General features: G+C 44.1%; 1 protein-coding gene across 1 annotated transcript in view; it reads left to right on the forward strand.

Moving 5' to 3' along the window:
• The window catches only part of LOC139583347 (piezo-type mechanosensitive ion channel component 2-like), a 198063-nt gene that overhangs the window by 164561 nt on the left and 12795 nt on the right, over positions 1-20707 (forward strand). Inside the window, exons 29-37 of the mRNA XM_071414313.1 lie at positions 148-213; positions 3000-3103; positions 4589-4718; positions 10945-11001; positions 11248-11414; positions 11783-11976; positions 14631-14810; positions 18926-19555; positions 19992-20250. Of these exons, the coding sequence (XP_071270414.1) occupies positions 148-213; positions 3000-3103; positions 4589-4718; positions 10945-11001; positions 11248-11414; positions 11783-11976; positions 14631-14810; positions 18926-19555; positions 19992-20250 (1787 nt within the window). The remainder of the gene's footprint in view (positions 1-147; positions 214-2999; positions 3104-4588; positions 4719-10944; positions 11002-11247; positions 11415-11782; positions 11977-14630; positions 14811-18925; positions 19556-19991; positions 20251-20707) is intronic.

A 20707-nucleotide genomic window follows, 5' to 3' on the forward strand; every position in this document is an offset into this window, starting at 1 on the left:
GTCCTGCCAACCCATGTCAGCCTATAAAGTTTTGCATTGATTTAACGATACGTCTGTTTGTAGACACATCACAGTCCCACAACGATTACATAATACTGTATATACTGTTCATTCAAACCATCAAGGTCAAAAATCTTTGTTTTTCAGATAAAGAAAGGAGCAGGGAGAAGAAAATACAGCGGTGGTGGAGGCCGTGGGTTGACCATGCATCCAGTGAGAGACCTTCAACATTTTTATTTCATATTTGAAGCAATTCAGCTTTAAATATTCCTCTTCAATAAGATATTGTCTATTTCATGTGGCTGTAGTTACTGTACATGTAACAAAGTTAGGCTTGAATTTGTTTATTGACACTCAAGATGATTATCACATCTTATTTGAGTTTGTCATTACGTATTATATATGTGTGTACCATAGGAGGCTGGTGAGGGGAGGACGGCTCAGATAATGACTGGAATGAAGTGAATGGAATGGTATCAAACACAAAGAAACTGTAACGAATGTTCTCCTCCTCGTCTGAGGAGGAGCAAGGATCGGACCAAAATGCAGCTGGTGATGAATACATGTTGATTTATTAAACAAGACGAACACGAAGCACACTTGAATAACTACAAAACAACAAAACGACGTAGACAGACCTGAACATGAAAACTATTATAGAACACAAAGAACGCACGAACAGGAACAGACTAAACAAACGAAACAGTCCCGTGTGGTAACAACACTGACACGGAAGACAATCACCCACCAACAAACGGTGTGAACAGCCTACCTTAATATGGTTCTCAATCAGAGGAAACGTCAAACAACCCCTGATTGAGAACCATATAAGGCTAATTAACAATGAAACTAAACATAGAAACAAACAACATAGACTGCCCACCCAGCTCACGTCCTGACCAACTAAACACAGCTAAACAAAGGAAAATAAGGTCAGGAACATGACAGAAACCACGTGTTTGATGTTTAAATACCATTCCAATGATTCCATTCCAGCCATTACTACGAGCCCATTCTCCCCAATTAAGGTGCCACCAGCCGCCTGTGGTGTGTATGTGAGCGGAGTTCATTCCTGTTCATTGCTCATGGACGTTCCAGAACTCCACATCCTTTCCAACCGCTTCGCTAAAGAAAAAAAGAATTGCCGTTCTAAATTCGCTCCATTCATTAAAATCCAAATTTAAACAACACCCATCTATTTTAGTGACTACCATTTGTGTTTGAAGTATTGAAACCAAACCATATGATTTGAATTAAAAGTATTTGAATAAATTTCAAATAGGCTACATGTCATATTAAACAGCATATAAACACTCTAAATAGGTCAGGATTCAGACAGGGAGCCTAAGAAGGAACGGAAATGAATTATTTAGGCTATATTATTTAAATTATTCCAAGGCTATAGCCTACAAAGAAATACATTGTGAAGCATTTCGGAGTGTGACACTAGACTTGTAAGGGACTTAAAGCATTTAGCTTTCAAACAGCATTTAGTTGTATTAAGTCATTATATTCTATAAATGTACTTACTTAGACTGAAATAGAAATGAAAAGAAAAATGTGCTATTAGGCTCAGTCTACAGTGGTTTTGAATTCATTTTTAGAAACAAGTTTGGCCAGAGTCTGTGGCTTCAGGCTCATGCGATGGTGCCTGGAGAGCAGACCAGCAGCAGAGAATATCCTCTCAGCACTTGCAGAACCACTGGAGAATATTCTCTCAGCACTTGCAGAGCCACTGGAGAATATTCTCTCAGCGTTTGCAGAGCCACTGGAGAATATTCTCTCAGCACTTGCAGAGCCACTGGAGAATATCCTCTCAGTGTTTGCAGAGCCACTGGAGAATATCCTCTCAGCACTTGCAGAGCCACTGGAGAATATTCTCTCAGCGTTTGCAGAGCCACTGGAGAATATTCTCTCAGCACTTGCAGAGCCACTGGAGAATATCCTCTCAGCGTTTGCAGAGCCACTGGAGAATATCCTCTCAGTACTTGCAGAGCCATTGGAGAATATTCTCTCAGCGTTTGCAGAGCCACTGGAGAATATCCTCTCAGCACATGCAGAGCCACTGGAGAATATTCTCTCTCTCTATATATATATATATATATATATATATATATATATATATATAGGTAGGCAGGCAGGCAGGCAGGCAGGCAGGCAGGCAGGCAGGCAGGCAGGCAGGCATTGAGCCAAAATCAATTATGGCCTATTGTATAGATAATAGAACAGAAATGAAGGAAACTTTTAAGAGATTCGATTTTTTGTTTATAAATACTTTGCTACAATGACACACTTAGCTATCTACCCACTTCGTTCCTTTCTGTTAGCATGTGCACGTAGTAAGAACACCATCATGCTTTTGGGATATGTGTCTTTTCAGATTCCACAATGATTCTTTAGTTGTGGACACTACATCACCACACTCCCTCTCTTGCTCTTGGTCCTCATCTTTGTAAATCACCTTGATTTTTCACCTGTGTGTTTTATCTATTTTCTTTATGAAAATATTTAGCATACTACATGACAGTAGCTAAAGCAAGGGGCTATAGCAGCACACAAGTAGACTACAAATGCATGCTGGGCCGGGCATGCCCTGAGCTCGAGTGAGCACTACTGGAGCCTTTGGGAATCTCGCTCCGCCCTCCAGTCAAATTGGGAACGCTCCGCTGTACTCTCCGCTCCGCTGTACACTCCGCTCCGCTGTACACTCAGCTCCGCTGTACACTCCGCTCCGCTGTACACTCCGCTCCGCTGTACACTCCGCTCCGCTGTACACTCAGCTCCGCTGTACACTCCGCTCCGTTGTACACTCCGCTCCGCTGTACACTCCGCTCCGCTGTACACTCCGCTCCGTTGTACACTCCGCTCCGCTGTACACTCCGCTCCGCTGTACACTCCGCTCCAACTTTGCTCCACTCACATACTCTGGTACAGTGTAATACACAAGTGGACTAGTATAAGTGGGTAACCTTTAACCTTGTCTTTCACTCCCCTCTCAGTGGTGAGAAGTGGTAACTATTACCTGTTTGAGACGGACAGTGAAGAAGAGGAGGAAGAGGAGGATAAAAATGAGGAAGAACAGCCCAAGAAGTCTGCATTTCAGGTTTGCTCGAACGTAGGAAATAATCCCTTTACCACTGTCCTGCATTGTGAGAATATAGATTTTTGTCCAGTAACAACAGTTGGATAGTCTTTTTATGTGCATTTTTTTTTTTTATCGGTTATTTAAACAGGACTGCTTGCTTCTATTTCTGTTCTAATGTGTGATTGTTCTTATCACAAACAGGTAACAAGTCTAATTACCAAATTTTGTTTGTTCTCTCCTCACTTAACAGTTTTCTCTCCTTTTAACCAAGTGCCAACTGTTAACATTCTTTTGTTGTGAGTTGTGTTTGTTTTGGCCTTTATTTGTGACAAATGTTATGGTCTTCTAACTCTCACCCCTGCTTTGTCCTCCTCTGCCTTGCTGGCTTTAACAAAGTCTATCATTAAGCTGCCCAAAGCTGCTCTGCAGTATATAATGAGGGCAGCCAAGGTACTCTCACAACTAGGTCTCTATCTTGTATTTCCCTTTTTGTATACTGTGAGTATCCTTGACCACTCCAGTCCAAGCCACTTTCTCACGACATTAAATGCATTTTCCCCTCTCACTCCAATACATGACCACGATGTCAATAAAGTTCTGTTCAAATACCACGGCCGCTCCTCCATTTCACAAGATGATGCCGAGTCATGACAAAATGGCGGCCGTTGATGATGCATGCAGTTGAAATTCAGTGAACTGTGTTGCTCTTCTGTTTCTGGCGTAGATCTCCTCCCTGTGTGTGCTTTGGGAGAGAGATGTGGTGTTGAGTGGCTTTTCTTCCAGGGTAATTCTCTGTGGAGTTAGGTCTGTGTCTTAAACAGGGTTGGGATCAATACTATTTCAGTTGGGTCAATTTCAGGAAGGAAACTGAAATGTACTGAACTGAAATGGAATCAACCCCAACCCATCATTGTAGGCCGTCATTGTAAATAATAATTTGATCTGAACTGACTTGCCTAGTTAAGTAAAGGTTACATTTAAAAATATAAATAAAATGTAAAACCCTGTTCTCAAACTAGGAATGGTGGGATGTGTTCATCTTTAGGGGCGCTTTACTCAATTGTAAATCCCTTTTTTGTCCCATCTCCATAAACACATTCCCTTACATCTCAATTCATTGGATAAAAACACCCCCTGAAACTGGTCTCCTCTGCATTGTGTACTTTGTCAATGGTTTTTGCGTTTTCCTGTGACTTACTGGTTGGTTGACTAGGGTATATTCTCTTTGGCTGCCTAATTCGGACACATTTCCTACACTCATTTCAACTCAACTCTTCGGTTTTGAGTGTGTGAGCAAAATTTGGGCCACATTGCTTGACTTTCGATAAAGCACACCAATGGCAAGTCTGTCAACATGAACCAGACTCGTTAAAAAATCAAATCTCTTAAAGGACGGGTAAGTGTCCCAATTAAGCAGCCAAACATGCTTTCAACAGTCCCTCTGGGCACATTGTGTTTGATCAGTAGTCCACCAGTGTGGTTGTTAACATCCACTCCCCACAGTTTGTTTACCACGCCTGGATGACCAATTCCAAGACGGCCATGAAGGAGCGCAGCAAGGAGAAACGCCGCTTCTGGAAGAAATACACTGAAGGGAGCAGCAGCAAGTCAAGGAAAGAGGACCTGGAGGAAGGTATGAAGCGCAGCAGGAAGATCCAAGTTGTCATTGAAAGCAGATGAAAATAATAGGTTTTTAGTCTCCTCCATTTCTGGTGTAACCAGACTGAAAACTGTGTAAATAGCCTGGTGTAACCTGACTGAACACTGTAAATAGCCTGGTGTAACCTGACCGAACACTGTGTAAATAGCCTGGTGTAACCTGACTGAACACTGTGTAAATAGCCTGGTGTAACCTGACTGAACACTGTGTAAATAGCCTGGTGTAACCTGACTGAACACTGTAAATAGCCTGGTGTAACCTGACTGAACACTGTGTAAATAGCCTGGTGTAACCTGACTGAACACTGTGTAAATAGCCTGGTGTAACCTGACTGAACACTGTGTAAATAGCCTGGTGTAACCTGACTGAACACTGTGTAAATAGCCTGGTGTAACCTGACTGAACACTGTGTAAATAGTCTGGTGTAACCTGAATGAACACTGTATAAATAGCCTGGTGTAACCTGACTGAACACTGTGTAAATAGCCTGGTGTAACCAGACTGAACCATGTGTAAATAGCCTGGTGTAACCTGACTGAACACTGTGTAAATAGCCTGGTGTAACTTGACTGAACCGTGTGTAAATAGCCTGGTGTAACCAGACTGAACACTGTGTAAATAGCCTGGTGTAACCAGACTGAACACTGTGTAAATAGCCTGGTGTAACCAGACTGAACACTGTGTAAATAGCCTGGTGTAACCTGACTGAACACTGTGTAAATAGCCTGGTGTAACCAGACTGAACACTGTGTAAATAGCCTGGTGTAACCAGACTGAACACTGTGTAAATAGCCTGGTGTAACCTGACTGAACACTGTGTAAATTGCCTGGTGTAATCTGACTGAACACTGTGTAAATAGCCTGGTGTAACCTGACTGAACACTGTGTAAATAGCCTGGTGTAACCAGACTGAACACTGTGTAAATAGCCTGGTGTAACCAGACTGAACACTGTGTAAATAGCCTGGTGTAACCAGACTGAACACTGTGTAAATAGCCTGGTGTAACCAGACTGAACACTGTAAATAGCCTGGTGTAACCTGACCGAACACTGTGTAAATAGCCTGGTGTAACCTGACTGAACACTGTAAATAGCCTGGTGTAACCTGACCGAACACTGTGTAAATAGCCTGGTGTAACCTGACTGAACACTGTGTAAATAGCCTGGTGTAACCTGACTGAACACTGTGTAAATAGCCTGGTGTAACCTGACTGAACACTGTAAATAGCCTGGTGTAACCTGACTGAACACTGTGTAAATAGCCTGGTGTAACCTGACTGAACACTGTGTAAATAGCCTGGTGTAACCTGACTGAACACTGTGTAAATAGCCTGGTGTAACCTGACTGAACACTGTGTAAATAGCCTGGTGTAACCTGACTGAACACTGTGTAAATAGTCTGGTGTAACCTGAATGAACACTGTATAAATAGCCTGGTGTAACCTGACTGAACACTGTGTAAATAGCCTGGTGTAACCAGACTGAACCATGTGTAAATAGCCTGGTGTAACCTGACTGAACACTGTGTAAATAGCCTGGTGTAACTTGACTGAACCGTGTGTAAATAGCCTGGTGTAACCAGACTGAACACTGTGTAAATAGCCTAGTGTAACCAGACTGAACACTGTGTAAATAGCCTGGTGTAACCAGACTGAACACTGTGTAAATAGCCTGGTGTAACCTGACTGAACACTGTGTAAATAGCCTGGTGTAACCAGACTGAACACTGTGTAAATAGCCTGGTGTAACCAGACTGAACACTGTGTAAATAGCCTGGTGTAACCTGACTGAACACTGTGTAAATTGCCTGGTGTAATCTGACTGAACACTGTGTAAATAGCCTGGTGTAACCTGACTGAACACTGTGTAAATAGCCTGGTGTAACCAGACTGAACACTGTGTAAATAGCCTGGTGTAACCAGACTGAACACTGTGTAAATAGCCTGGTGTAACCAGACTGAACACTGTGTAAATAGCCTGGTGTAACCAGACTGAACACTGTGTAAATACCCTGGTGTAACCTGATTGAACACTGTGTAAATAGCCTGGTGTAACCAGACTGAACACTGTGTAAATAGCCTGGCGTAACCAGACTGAACACTGTGTAAATAGCCTGGTGTAACCAGACTGCACACTGTGTAACTAGCCTGGTGTAACCTGACTGCACACTGTGTAAATAGCCTGGTGTAACCTGACTGAACACTGTGTAAATAGCCTGGTGTAACCAGACTGAACACTGTGTAAATAGCCTGGTGTAACCAGACTGAACACTGTGTAAATAGCCTGGTGTAACCAGACTGAACACTGTGTAAATAGCCTGGTGTAACCAGACTGAACACTGTGTAAATAGCCTGGTGTAACCAGACTGAACACTGTGTAAATAGCCTGGTGTAACCAGACTGAACACTGTGTAAATAGCCTGGTGTAACCAGACTGAACACTGTGTAAATAGCCTGGTGTAACCAGACTGATCACTGTGTAAATAGCCTGGTGTAACCAGACTGAACACTGTGTAAATAGCCTGGTGTAACCAGACTGAACAATGTGTAAATAGCCTGGTGTAACCAGACTGAACACTGTGTAAATAGCCTGGTGTAACCTGACTGAACACTGTGTAAATAGCCTGGTGTAACCAGACTGAACACTGTGTAAATAGCCTGGTGTAACCAGGCTGAACACTGTGTAAATAGCCTGGTGTAACCTGACTGAACACTGTGTAAATAGCCTGGTGTAACCTGACTGCACACTGTGTAAATAGCCTGGTGTAACCTGACTGCACACTGTGTAAATAGCCTGGTGTAACCTGACTGAACACTGTGTAAATAGCCTGGTGTAACCAGACTGAACATTGTGTAAATAGCCTGGTGTAACCAGACTGAACACTGTGTAAATAGCCTGGTGTAACCTGATTGAACACTGTGTAAATAGCCTGGTGTAACCTGACTGAACACTGTGTAAATAGCCTGGTGTAACCAGACTGAACACTGTGTAAATAGCCTGGTGTAACCAGACTGAACACTTTGTAAATAGCCTGGTGTAACCTGACTGAACACTGTGTAAATAGCCTGGTGTAACCTGACTGAACACTGTGTAAATAGCCTGGTGTAACCAGACTGAACACTGTGTAAATAGCCTGGTGTAACCAGACTGAACACTGTGTAAATAGCCTGGTGTAACCAGACTGAACACTGTGTAAATAGCCTGGTGTAACCAGACTGAACACTGTGTAAATAGCCTGGTGTAACCAGACTGAACACTGTGTAAATACCCTGGTGTAACCTGATTGAACACTGTGTAAATAGCCTGGTGTAACCAGACTGAACACTGTGTAAATAGCCTGGTGTAACCAGACTGAACACTGTGTAAATAGCCTGGTGTAACCAGACTGCACACTGTGTAAATAGCCTGGTGTAACCTGACTGCACACTGTGTAAATAGCCTGGTGTAACCTGACTGAACACTGTGTAAATTGCCTGGTGTAACCAGACTGGACACTGTGTAAATAGCCTGGTGTAACCAGACTGAACACTGTGTAAATAGCCTGGTGTAACCAGACTGAACACTGTGTAAATAGCCTGGTGTAACCAGACTGAACACTGTGTAAATAGCCTGGTGTAACCAGACTGAACACTGTGTAAATAGCCTGGTGTAACCAGACTGAACACTGTGTAAATAGCCTGGTGTAACCAGACTGAACACTGTGTAAATAGCCTGGTGTAACCAGACTGAACACTGTGTAAATAGCCTGGTGTAACCAGACTGAACACTGTGTAAATAGCCTGGTGTAACCAGACTGAACACTGTGTAAATAGCCTGGTGTAACCAGACTGAACACTGTGTAAATAGCCTGGTGTAACCAGACTGAACACTGTGTAAATAGCCTGGTGTAACCTGACTGAACACTGTGTAAATAGCCTGGTGTAACCAGACTGAACGCTGTGTAAATAGCCTGGTGTAACCAGACTGAACACTGTGTAAATAGCCTGGTGTAACCAGACTGAACACTGTGTAAATAGCCTGGTGTAACCTGACTGCACACTGTGTAAATAGCCTGGTGTAACCTGACTGAACACTGTGTAAATAGCCTGGTGTAACCAGACTGAACACTGTGTAAATAGCCTGGTGTAACCAGACTGAACACTGTGTAAATAGCCTGGTGTAACCTGATTGAACACTGTGTAAATAGCCTGGTGTAACCAGCCTGAACACTGTGTAAATAGCCTGGTGTAACCTGACTGAACACTGTGTAAATAGCCTGGTGTAACCAGACTGAACACTGTGTAAATAGCCTGGTGTAACCAGACTGAACATTGTGTAAATAGCCTGGTGTAACCTGACTGAACACTGTGTAAATAGCCTGGTGTAACCTGACTGCACACTGTGTAAATAGCCTGGTGTAACTTGACTGAACCGTGTGTAAATAGCCTGGTGTAACCTGACTGCACACTGTGTAAATGTGAGTGCAGCATTCAGTTTGACTTAACCAGGCTTATCCCACCCTTTGTAGGAGATTTAATATGCTAGCAGTTCCTCTGGGAAACCTGCCCCCACCTCCCAATGTTTTATTTTTATGTATTATTATTTAATTTTTTTACTTTTTACTCCTTTCCCTCCCCAATTTCGTGGTATCCAATTGGTAGTTGCAGTCTTGTGCCATCGTTGCAACTCCCGTACGGACTTGGGAGAGGCGAAGGTCGAGAGCCATGCGTCCTCCGAAACACGACCCTGCCAAGCCGCACTGCTCCTTTAACACATTGCTCGCTTAATCTGGAAGCCAGCCGCACTAATGTGTCAGAGGAAACGCCGTACAACTGGTGACCGAAGTCAGTGTGCATGCGCCCGGCCCGCCACAAGGAGTCGCTAGAGCGCGATGGGACAAGGACATCCTGGCTGGCCAAACCCGCCCCTAACCCGGACGACGCTAGGCCAATTGTGCGCCGCCTCATGGGTCACCTGGTTGTGGCTGGCTGCGACACAGCCTGGGTTCGAACCCGGGTCTGTAGTGACGCCTCAAGCACTGCGATGCAGTGCCTTAGACCGCTACGCAACTCGGGAGGCCTCTCATCTCCCAATGTTTACCCTTGTCTCGCCGCCATCCGTCCATGCTGCACTTGTTGTGTTACAGTATGTTTCACCCTCTCAGGTTTTCTCGTTATAGGCCCTAGACTAGCCATGAATGGGTATGTTGTGCCCTTTTTCTGTTCAAGAGCGCCTACTTAACGATTTGCTGCATCCCTAATGGGAGACATGCTGTGTCCGGTCCACAGTCCCGCCAAGTCCCCCCTCCTCCCCTTCCTTCCCTCCCTCCTCCCCACAGCCCAGCCCAGCTCCAACTCCAGGCAGGGCCAAGGCATTCCTGGGTCTGAAAGATAGGATGCCATGTTTGATTAGACATGTTCAATTCATCCCATATGAAGGCTGGACTGACGGTCTCTCAGTTCAGCCAAATAGATTTACATGAGGTCTGGGAGAACACCACACTGTCTTACATGCTGACCAGACCGCTCGCGCGCATGCGTCCACGTGCACTATCGCGAGCATGTTGATTATATCCCCTCACACCAGATGTGATCAGGACACCACAAGTTTGGAATATCAAAATTAACTCTGAACCAACTATATTGGGGACAGGTCGATAAGCAAACATTTATGACAATTTAGCTAGCTAGCTTGCTGTTGCTAGCAAATTTGTCCTGGGATATAAACATTGGGTTGTTATTTTACCTGAAATGCACAAGGTCCTCTACTCTTACAATTAATCCACAGATAAAAGGGTAAACCAAGTTAATCTCTCCTCCTTCAGGCTTCTTCTTCTTCTTTGGACTTTATATGGTGGTTGGCAACCAACTTTAAGGTGGATTACCACCACCAACTGGAGTGTGGACCTCAGTTCATCTTTCAATCACCCATGTGGGTATATGCTCCTAAAAACCAATGAGGAGATGGGAGAGGCGGGACTTGCAGCACGTGAAACGTCACACAATTTTTTAGAGTCTGGCTATGCAGACGCTCATTGACATGCGCGAGCAGTGTGGGTGCAATGATTGAATAACACGTGTGTGTAAATTTATTTTGGGATGTTATTGTTTGGAAGGGTACTTTTGCGTTACAGTTTTATATCTTCACAGCAAGGGATATCATTTTATAATTTTGTATGATTCCATTGACTCATTCCATATTCAATATCTTTTCTATCCAGCAGTTCATGTTGCTATGGAAGAGGAGGATCAGGAGGAGAAGAAAACAGATGGATCAGGTTGGTGCAGTTCAAACCAGGGTTGGGGTCAATTCTATTTCATTTAAAGTCCATTTCAGGACATGGAATTGGAAATGTAATTTTAATTTACTTCTTAGATTGGGTGCCTCGACCCCTGATTCACTACTCAACCCAACCCACAATGTCCTCTGCATCGAGGAAGTTACACTTATAAGTCTCAATGAATAAAGACTGATGTGGACTTGGCTGTTAAAAGATGTGCGTTGTCTTCCTCCCTGTTCTCAGACAACGTCCTGAAGCGAGTCTTCAACATAGTCAAGTTCTCCTGGGTGTTGTTCCTGGCCATGTTGGACAGTTTCACAGCCTGGATCAACTCCATGTGTCAGGAACACCTGGACATCTCCACCGTGCTGCACATCGAGCGCTGTATGCTCACGCACGAGGTTAATAAGGTAACGTCACGGCCAGGGGATTTAGACTATTTTGAGTCTTTAAAAATATATATTTTGTGACCTGTATCGTATTACAAGGTCTACTACCTGATACTCCAGGTGAATCGCCCAATGACGGATGAGAAACCAGCTTTGTGAAAGTTACCAGTGAACAAGTATATCTGCCTAGCAACAAAACCATTTAGTTGCATAATTATTTACCATGCCATACTGTAGTAAAACCATAGCATTGATATTAACTATTTCTAGCAATATCATAATAATATCATTGGAATTACCTATTCCAAATGTTATTACAGCCTATTTAATAAATGAAGTGGGACTAGGACCACCAATTCTAACAGGCATTCTTGGTTGTAACATTCCAGGGGAACAAGCCTTCCCGGGAGAGCATCCACGTGTACTACCGCAAGCAGATGTGCAAGGCTGCGTCCATTGAGTCTGGCCTGGAGAGAACCGAGGAGGAGACGTGCCAGGACTGCATCCCCCACAAGGCTGAGAGGCAGAGCTGTGCCTGTCTGGAGAGCCAAGAATCTACGGTGTCTCATGATAGCCTGTCCAGGTAAGAGAATGGAAGAAAATACACTTTTTGTTACAGCTATCCCTTTTTCTTATACAATTATTCATACTCAAAAGAAGTGATGAGATTGAAGAGGAAAGAGGAAATCATGTTTAATATTAAAAATTATCATTCATAATATCCTGGTGATAGCTAAGGGGAGTCACGCACAACTGTAAGTCGCTTTGGATCAAATTGTCTGCTAAATGGAATTTAGTATTAGTAGTAGTATTATTATTATTATTATTATTATTATTATTATTATTATTATCATCATTATAGAAGGCTGTTTAGCTGCTTCCTAATACTCCAAGGATATAGTAGTAAACACATGCTACTTTAGTACCTTGCAGTTATAATACTCAAAACATCAAGGGAAACTAAATAAAATCATCCAAAATGACTGGAGTCAGGTGCTAGATATTGGCTGTTTTAGAAAGATGTCATTCTGTGCAGATGACAGTAACATTCTTTCAGAGGTCAGATTGGAACGTTTTCTGTAGAAGACATCATTGAATGATTTATTTGCGTTCCATCTGTGTGTAATAAAACCTGGTGAATCGAGCCAAGTATTGCTCAGCACGGCTACCATTTACGCGATAAACACTTACGTTACATAACCATTTGACAGCACAATTACTCAATATTCAGCAGTTATGTTTTAGGGTTGTTTTGACATGACTTAGCTTTCTGTATTTCTATGCTTCTTGTTGTTCCACACGGTTGTCTGTTTTACTGTTATTTAGTTATTTATTTGAGACAGGAGTGCCAGGGTTTTTTGAAGGGTTTAAAACCAGCCTGGCAGCATGAAACAGCACTGCTCTGTTCTGCTCTGTTCTATTCTGTTATATTCTGTTCTACTCTGTTCTATCCTGTTCTACTCTGTTATATTCTGTTCTACTCTGTTATATTCTGTTCTGCTCTGTTCTGCTCTGTTATATTCTGTTCTACTCTGTTCTATTCTGTTCTACTCTGTTCTATTCTGTTCTGCTCTGTTATATTCTGTTCTGTTCTGTTCTACTCTGTTATATTCTGTTCTGCTCTGTTCTGCTCTGTTCTGCTCTGCTCTGTTCTGTTCTGCTCTGTTCTGCTCTGTTATATTCTGTTCTGCTCTGTTATATTCTGTTCTACTCTGTTCTGCTCTGTTATATTCTGTTCTATTCTGTTCTGTTCTACTCTGTTCTATTCTGTTCTATTCTGTTCTGCTCTGTTCTGTTCTGCTCTGTTATATTCTGTTCTGCTCTGCTCTGTTCTGCTCTGTTCTATTCTGTTCTGTTCTGCTCTGTTCTACTCTGTTCTGTTCTATTCTGCTGTTCTCTGCTCTCTGTTCTATTCTGTTATATTCTGTTCTGCTCTATTCTGTTCTGTTCTGCTCTGTTCTATTCTGTTCTGCTCTGTTCTGCTCTGTTATATTCTGTTCTGCTCTGTTATATTCTGTTCTGCTCTGTTCTGCTCTGTTCTATTCTGTTCTGTTCTGCTCTGTTCTGTTCTGCCCTGTTCTGCTCTGTTCTGTTATTTTCTGTTCTGCTCTGTTATATTCTGCTCTGCTCTGCTCTGCTCTGGTCTGCCCTGTTCTGCTCTGCCCTGTTCTGCCCTGTTCTGCCCTGTTCTGCTCTGTTCTGTTCTGCTATGTTCTGCCCTGTTCTGCCCTGTTCTGCTCTGTTCTGTTCTGCTATGTTCTGCCCTGTTCTGCTCTGCCCTGTTCTGATCTGTTCTATTCTGTTCTGTTCTGCTCTGTTCTGTTCTGCCCTGTTCTGCTCTGCCCTGTTCTGCTCTGCCCTGTTCTGCCCTGTTCTGCTCTGCTCTGTTCTGTTCTGCTCTGCCCTGTTCTGCTCTGCCCTGTTCTGCCCTGTTCTGCCCTGTTCTGCCCTGTTCTGCTCTGTTCTGCTCTGTTCTGTTCTGCTCTGTTCTGCTCTGTTCTGCTCTGTTCTGTTCTGTTCTGTTCTGTTATGCTCTGTTTTGCTCTGTTCTGTTCTGAGAGCACTATTACCCACAGGCATTCTGTTCTCTGCCTAGACTCTGGCCTGGCACAGACACACACACACACACACACACACACACACACACACACACACACACACACACACACACACACACACACACACACACACACACACACACACACACACACACACACACACACACACACACACACACACACACACACACTCTCTTGTACAGCTAAACTTGTGGGGGGACACAATTCCGTTCCATTCAAAATCCTATTTTCCCTAACCCTAACCCGTACTCTTACCCTTACCATAACCCTAACCTTAACCCAAAAACCTAACCTTAACCCTAAACCTAACCCTAGCTACTAACCCTAACACTAAAACTAACCCTAGCTCCTAACCCTTAACGTAATTCTAACCCTAATACTAATGCTAACCTTAACCCTAAATCCCCTAGAAATAGCATTTGACCTCGTGGGGACTAACAAAATGTACCCAGTTGGTCAAATTTTTGTTTGTTTATTATTGTATACTTGTTTACTTGTTTACTTCTGGTCCCCACAAGAATAGTTTAACACGTCCACACTCACAAGAACGCAGACATCCATAGGTGCGCAGACACACACACCACAGAAGGTAATGCAAGGTCCATAGTCTGTGTAGAACACAGCATCAAACTTCATCTGTCTGTGTGTATTTCTCCAGTGTATACACAGAGAGCACACTGCTCTACTCCTGTCGCTCCACTCTGGACCACACTGACATGGGTCCTGACAACGTCCAGGTGCCCAAGACCAGCGAGCGTGCCCGTCCTAAACTCTGCAAGATGGAGGGGCTGGACCTAAAGTCCACCTCTTCAGCTGACAGCGGAGGCAGCCAGGCCAGGTAGGCAATGACAAACAGATTTCTCTCCTCTCATCCCTCAACCCTCACTCTCTTCTCTTCCCTCCCTTCATCCTTCACTCTCTACTCTTCCCTCCCTCAACCCTCACTCTCTACTCTTCCCTCCCTTCATCTTTCACTCTCTACTCTTCCCTTCCTCAACCCTCACTCTCTACTCTTCCCTCCCTTCATCCTTCACTGTCTTCTCTTCTCTCCCTTCAACCCTCACTCTCTTCTCTTCCCTCCCTTCATCCTTCACTCTCTACTCTTCCCTCCCTCAACCCTCACTCTCTACTCTTCCCTCCCTTCATCCTTCACTGTCTTCTCTTCTCTCCCTTCAACCCTCACTCTGTACCCTTCTCTCCCTTCAAGCCTTACTCTCTACTCTTCTCTTCTTTCATCCTTCACTCTCTACTCTTCTCTCCCTTCATACTTCACTGTCTACTCTTCTCTCCCTTCATACTTCACTCTCTACTCTTCTCTCCCTTCATCCTTCACTGTCTACTCTTCCCTCCCTTCATCCTTCACTGTCTACTCTTCCCTCCCTTCATACTTCACTGTCTACTCTTCCCTCCCTTCATACTTCACTGTCTACTCTTCCCTCCCTTCATACTTCACTGTCTACTCTTCCCTCCCTTCATACTTCACTCTCTACTCTTCTCTCCCTTCATACTTCACTCTCTACTCTTCTCTCCCTTCATACTTCACTCTCTACTCTTTTCTCACATCTCACTCTTTTTTCTCTCTCCATTCTTCTCTTCTCTTCTCCCCCTCACTCTCTTGGATTTCCTTCTCTCATCCCTCCACTTCTTCACTCTAACCCATGGCCTACAGTACATAGACAGCTATGCATCATTGTCACTGTCTCATTTGTTGTGTTCTTCACCATTTGTGCCACTAACCGTAATGCATTACCTTAATCCACAAACCCAGCGGTAGTAGGGTCTCTCCTCTATTAGTAAACCACTATTGGCATCTTTGAAGAGGACCACTCTCTCCCTCCCTCTGAATCCAAGGCTTAGGTTCTCAAGTCATATTCTTGTCATCAAATCAACTTCCTGGCTACAGGACTATAAGGACCTTTTCTCATAGCGCTGTTCAAACATGTCGCGTGCCACTGTAGTGTTGTGTAAACTGTAAAGGGCATTATTGTCTGCTTTCAGAGCAGGTGTAAGATTATATTGAGGATCAGGAGACTATAAAATAGGAGTAGACAGGGGCGGGGTGAGTGTGTAATACAGTGGGCAGTTACAATGGCAACACCCTGATATGGTGCTGACGGACGGCCTTTGTATCCAGTGTATGAGTCTGTTACCACCCTCTCCCTCTCTCTCTCGCTCGCTCGCTCGCTCGCTCTCGCTCTCGCTCTCGCTCTCAATTTAATTTAATTTAATTCAATTTAAGGGCTTTATTGGCATGGAAAATATATGTTAACATTGCCAAAGCAAGTGAAGTAGATAATAAACAAAAGTGAAATAAACAATAAAAAGTTACAGTAAACATTACACTCGCAGACGTTCCAAAAGAATAAAGACATTACAAATGTCACATTATGTCTATATACAGTGTTGTAACGATGTGCAAATAGTTCAAGTACAAAAGAGAAAATAAATAAACTTAAATATGGGTTGTATTTACAATGGTGTTTGTTCTTCACTGGTTGCCCTTTTCTTGTGGCAGCAGGACACAAATCTTGCTGCTGTGATGGCACACTGTGGTATTTCACCCAGTAGATATGGGATTTTATCAAATTGTGTTTTTGTTTTCAAATTCTTTGTGGGTCTGTATAATCTGAGGGAAATATGTGTCTCTAATATGGTCATATATTGGGCAGGAGGTTAGGAAGTGCAGCTCAGTTTCCACCTCATTTTGTGGGCAGTGTGCACATAGCCTGTCTTCTCTTGAGAGCCAGGTCTGCCTATGGCGGCCTTTCTCAATAGCAAGGCTATGCTTACTGAGTTTGTACATAGTCAAATATTTCCTTAAGTTTGTGTCAGTCACAGTGGTCAGGTATTCTGCCGCTGTGTACTCTCGGTTTAGGGCCAAATAGCATAGTTTGCTCAGTTTTTTTGTTAATTATTTCCAATGTGTCAAGTAATTATCTTTTTGTTTTCTCATGATTTGGTTAATTGTGTTGCTGTCCTGGGGCTGTGTGTGTGTTTGTGGACAGAGCCCCAGGACCAGCTTGCTTAGGGGACTCTTCTCCAGGTTCATCTCTCTGTAGGTGATGGCTTTGTTATGGAAGGTTTGGGAATCTCTCTCTCTCTCTCTCTCTCTCTCTCTCTCTCTCTCTCTCTCTCTCTCTCTCTCTCTCTCTCGCTCTCTCGCTCTCTCGCTCTCTCGCTCTCTCGCTCTCTCGCTCTCTCTCTCTCTCCTCACTATGAATAAGTAGTGCATGAAACAGACTAAACACCATTCTGTCTCCATGACCAACAGCCGTGTGTGTAAACAAACTATATTAAACTATATTTCTGTGTTATTTTATTATCTTGAGTAAATCCTCTCTATGGCCAGCCAGGGAATTCATACATCTCCATGAAGTCCCTCATGGAAATTATGTTGAATATATTTACCATGTGACTAAAGCTTCCAAATACAGTCGTGGCCAAAAGTTTTGAGAATGACACAAATATTAATTTTCACAAAGTTTGCTGCTTCAGTGTCTTTAGATATTTTTGTCAGATTTTACTATGGAATACTGAAGTATAATTACAAGCATTTCATAAGTGTCAAAGGCTTTTATTGACAACTACATGAAGTTGATGCAAAGAGTCAATATGTGCAGTGTTGACCCTTCTTTTTCAAGATCTCTGCAATCTGCAAGGTCTGGGGAGTTTCCTGGCCATGGACCCAAAATATCGATGTTTTGTTCCCCGAGCCACTTAATTATTACTTTTGCCTTATGGCAAGGTGCTCCATCATGCTGGAAAAGGCATTGTTCGTCACCAAACTGTTCCTGGATGGTTGGGAGAAGTTGCTCTCGGAGGATGTGTTGGTACCATTCTTTATTCATGGCTGTGTTCTTAGGCAAAATTGTGAGTGAGCCCACTCCCTTGGCTGAGAAGCAACCCCACACATGAATGGTCTCAGGATGCTTTACTGTTGGCATGACACAGGACTGATGGTAGCGCTCACCCTGTCATCTCCGGAGAAGCTTTTTCCGGATGCCCCAAACAATCGGAAAGGGGATTCATCAGAGAAAATGACTTTACCCCAGTCCTCAGCAGTCCAATACCTATACCTTTTGCAGAATATCAGTCTGTCCCTGATGTTTTTCCTGGAGAGAAGTGGCTTCTTTGCTGTCCTTCTTGACACCAGGCCATCTTCCAAAAGTCTTCGCCTCACTGTGCGTGCAGATGCACTCACACCTGCCTGCTGCCATTCCTGAGCAAGCTCTGTACTGGTGGTGCCCCGATCCCGCAGAATCAACTTTAGGAGAAGGTCCTGGTGCTTGCTGGACTTTCTTGGGCGCCCTGAAGCCTTCTTCACAACAATTGAACTGCTCTCCTTGAAGTTCTTGATGATCCGATAAATGGTTGATTTAGGTGTAATCTTACTGGCAGCAATATCCTTGCCTGTGAAGCTCTTTTTAATCAAAGCAATGATGATGGCACGTGTTTCCTTGCAGGTCACCATGATTGACAGAGGAAGAACAATGATTCCAAGCACCACCCTCCTTTTGAAGCTTCCAGTCTGTTATTCGAACTCAATCAGCATGACAGAGTGATCTGCAGCCTTGTCCTCGTCAACACTCACACCTGTGTTAACGAGAGAATCACTGACATGATGTTAGCTGGTCCTTTTGTGGCAGGGCTGAAATGCAGTGGAAATGTTTTTGGGGGGGATTCAGTTAATTTGCATGGCAAAGAGGGACTTTGCAATTCATCTGATCACTCTTCATAACATTCTGGAGTATATGCAAATTGCAATCATACAAACTGAGGCAGCAGACTTTGTGAAAATTTATATTTGTGTCATTCTCAAAACTTTTGGCCACGACTGTACAGTAGGTACACAGTATGTGGATTATTGACTAGTAATACTGAAATGAAGAGTCGTGGAACAGATGAGTTCCAGAACATGAACACTCCTTTCTCTTGCTTCTCTCTCCCCACTAGTGAGCACACCCAGTGTACAGCCCTCTGTTCCCACCAGGGGACCACCGACACCATCGAGGAGACAGGAGAGGAGCCAGACCAGGACCTCCAAGACTCCCACTCCTCCTACACTGAGACCCCATCCACCTCCACCTCCATGGGGCTGTACATGGAACATGAGGGGGTTCTTCTCTCCAGGTCCAGGGGTATGGACTGGGACAGTAGGGACAGCGTCCTGGAAGGCAAACAGACAGGGTGCGAGAGAGGACCGTGCTACGCCCACCACAGTGAGCTCCAGCTCTACCAGGCAGACCTCCCCAGTACCACCCCCACAGACACAGACATCCCCCCCTCATACAGCAGAGCTACAGGCCTGGACAGTGAGGGGGCCTCGTACACCAGGGCCACGGGCCTGGACAGTGAGGGGGCCTCGTACACCAGGGCCACGGGCCTGGTCAGGGAGGGGGACTCGTACAGCAGAGCTACAGGCTTGGTCAGGGAGGAACGGGCCTCATCCATTAGGGCCCATCATAAGAAGAGGTTTGTTGTGGTGACGCCTGACGAGAAGTCTGATTTTCTGTCGGGCGTCACGAGTGGCACGTTTCCCTCGCTCACCCACGAGCTGACGGCCAGCGATCTGCTACGCAATAGGTATTGTATTTTATCGCAGCTTGTCTTGCATTGCCAATTAAAATACTAATCTCTCAGCTATTAGAAAGCCCAACATCGAGATCCAGTCAAGGCTAAAGATTAGTTTGTTTGACAATTCTAAAGGATTTAGAATTTTTAGACCCTATCTCTCTTCCTCTCTCTCTCTCCCGGTCTCTCCCTCTCTCTTTCCCTCTCTCTCTCGTTCCCCCTCTCTCTCTTCCTCTCTCTCTCTGTCTTTCTCCCTCTCTTTCTCTCTCTCCACTCTCTCTCTCTCTCTCTCTCTCTCTCTCGCCCCCTCTCTCTCCCCCTCTCTCTCTCTCTCTCTCCCTCTCTTTCTCTCTATCGCTCTCTCTCCTCTCTCTCTCTCTCTCTCTCCCCCTCTCTCTCCCCCTCTTTCTCTCCCCCCCTCTTTCTCTCTCTCCCCTCTCTCCCTTAGGATGTTCTACGATGAGGAGTTGGAGGATTCAGAGCGTTTCTACGGCGATCAGCCGGCACTGCTGCAGCTGCTCTATGCTCTGTACAACATGCTGGTGGCCCACTCAGAGATGGTGTGTTTCCTGGTCATCATTCTCAACCACATGATCTCAGCGTCTGTGGCCACGCTCGTCCTTCCCATCTTCATCTTCCTCTGGGCCATGCTGTCTGTCCCCAGGCCCAGCAAACGCTTCTGGATGACCGCTATCGTCTACACAGAGGTATTAACACACAGAAGCACATTATGAATAAATAATACTGGATAGTTACAGTTGAAGTTGGAAGTTTACATACACTTAGGTTGGAGTCATTAAAAGTCATTTTCAACCACTCCACACATTTCTTGTTAACAAACTATAGTTTTGGCAAATCTGTTAGTACATCTACTTTGTGCATGACACAAGTAACTTTTCCAACAATTGTTTACAGACAGATTATTTCACTTATAATTCACTGTATCACAATTCCAGTGGGTCAGAAGTTTACATACACTAAGTTGACTGTGCCTTTTTTCTGGACAATTCCAGAAAATTATGTCATGGCTTTAGAAGCTTCTGATAGGCTAATTGACATAATTTGAGTCAATTGGAGGTGTACCTGTGGATGTATTTCAAGGCCTACCTTTAAACTCAGTGCCTCTTTGCTTGACATCATGGGAAAATCAAAATAAATCAACCA

Source organism: Salvelinus alpinus, chromosome 8, assembly GCF_045679555.1.
Source record: "Salvelinus alpinus chromosome 8, SLU_Salpinus.1, whole genome shotgun sequence".
NCBI lineage: Eukaryota > Metazoa > Chordata > Actinopteri > Salmoniformes > Salmonidae > Salvelinus > Salvelinus alpinus.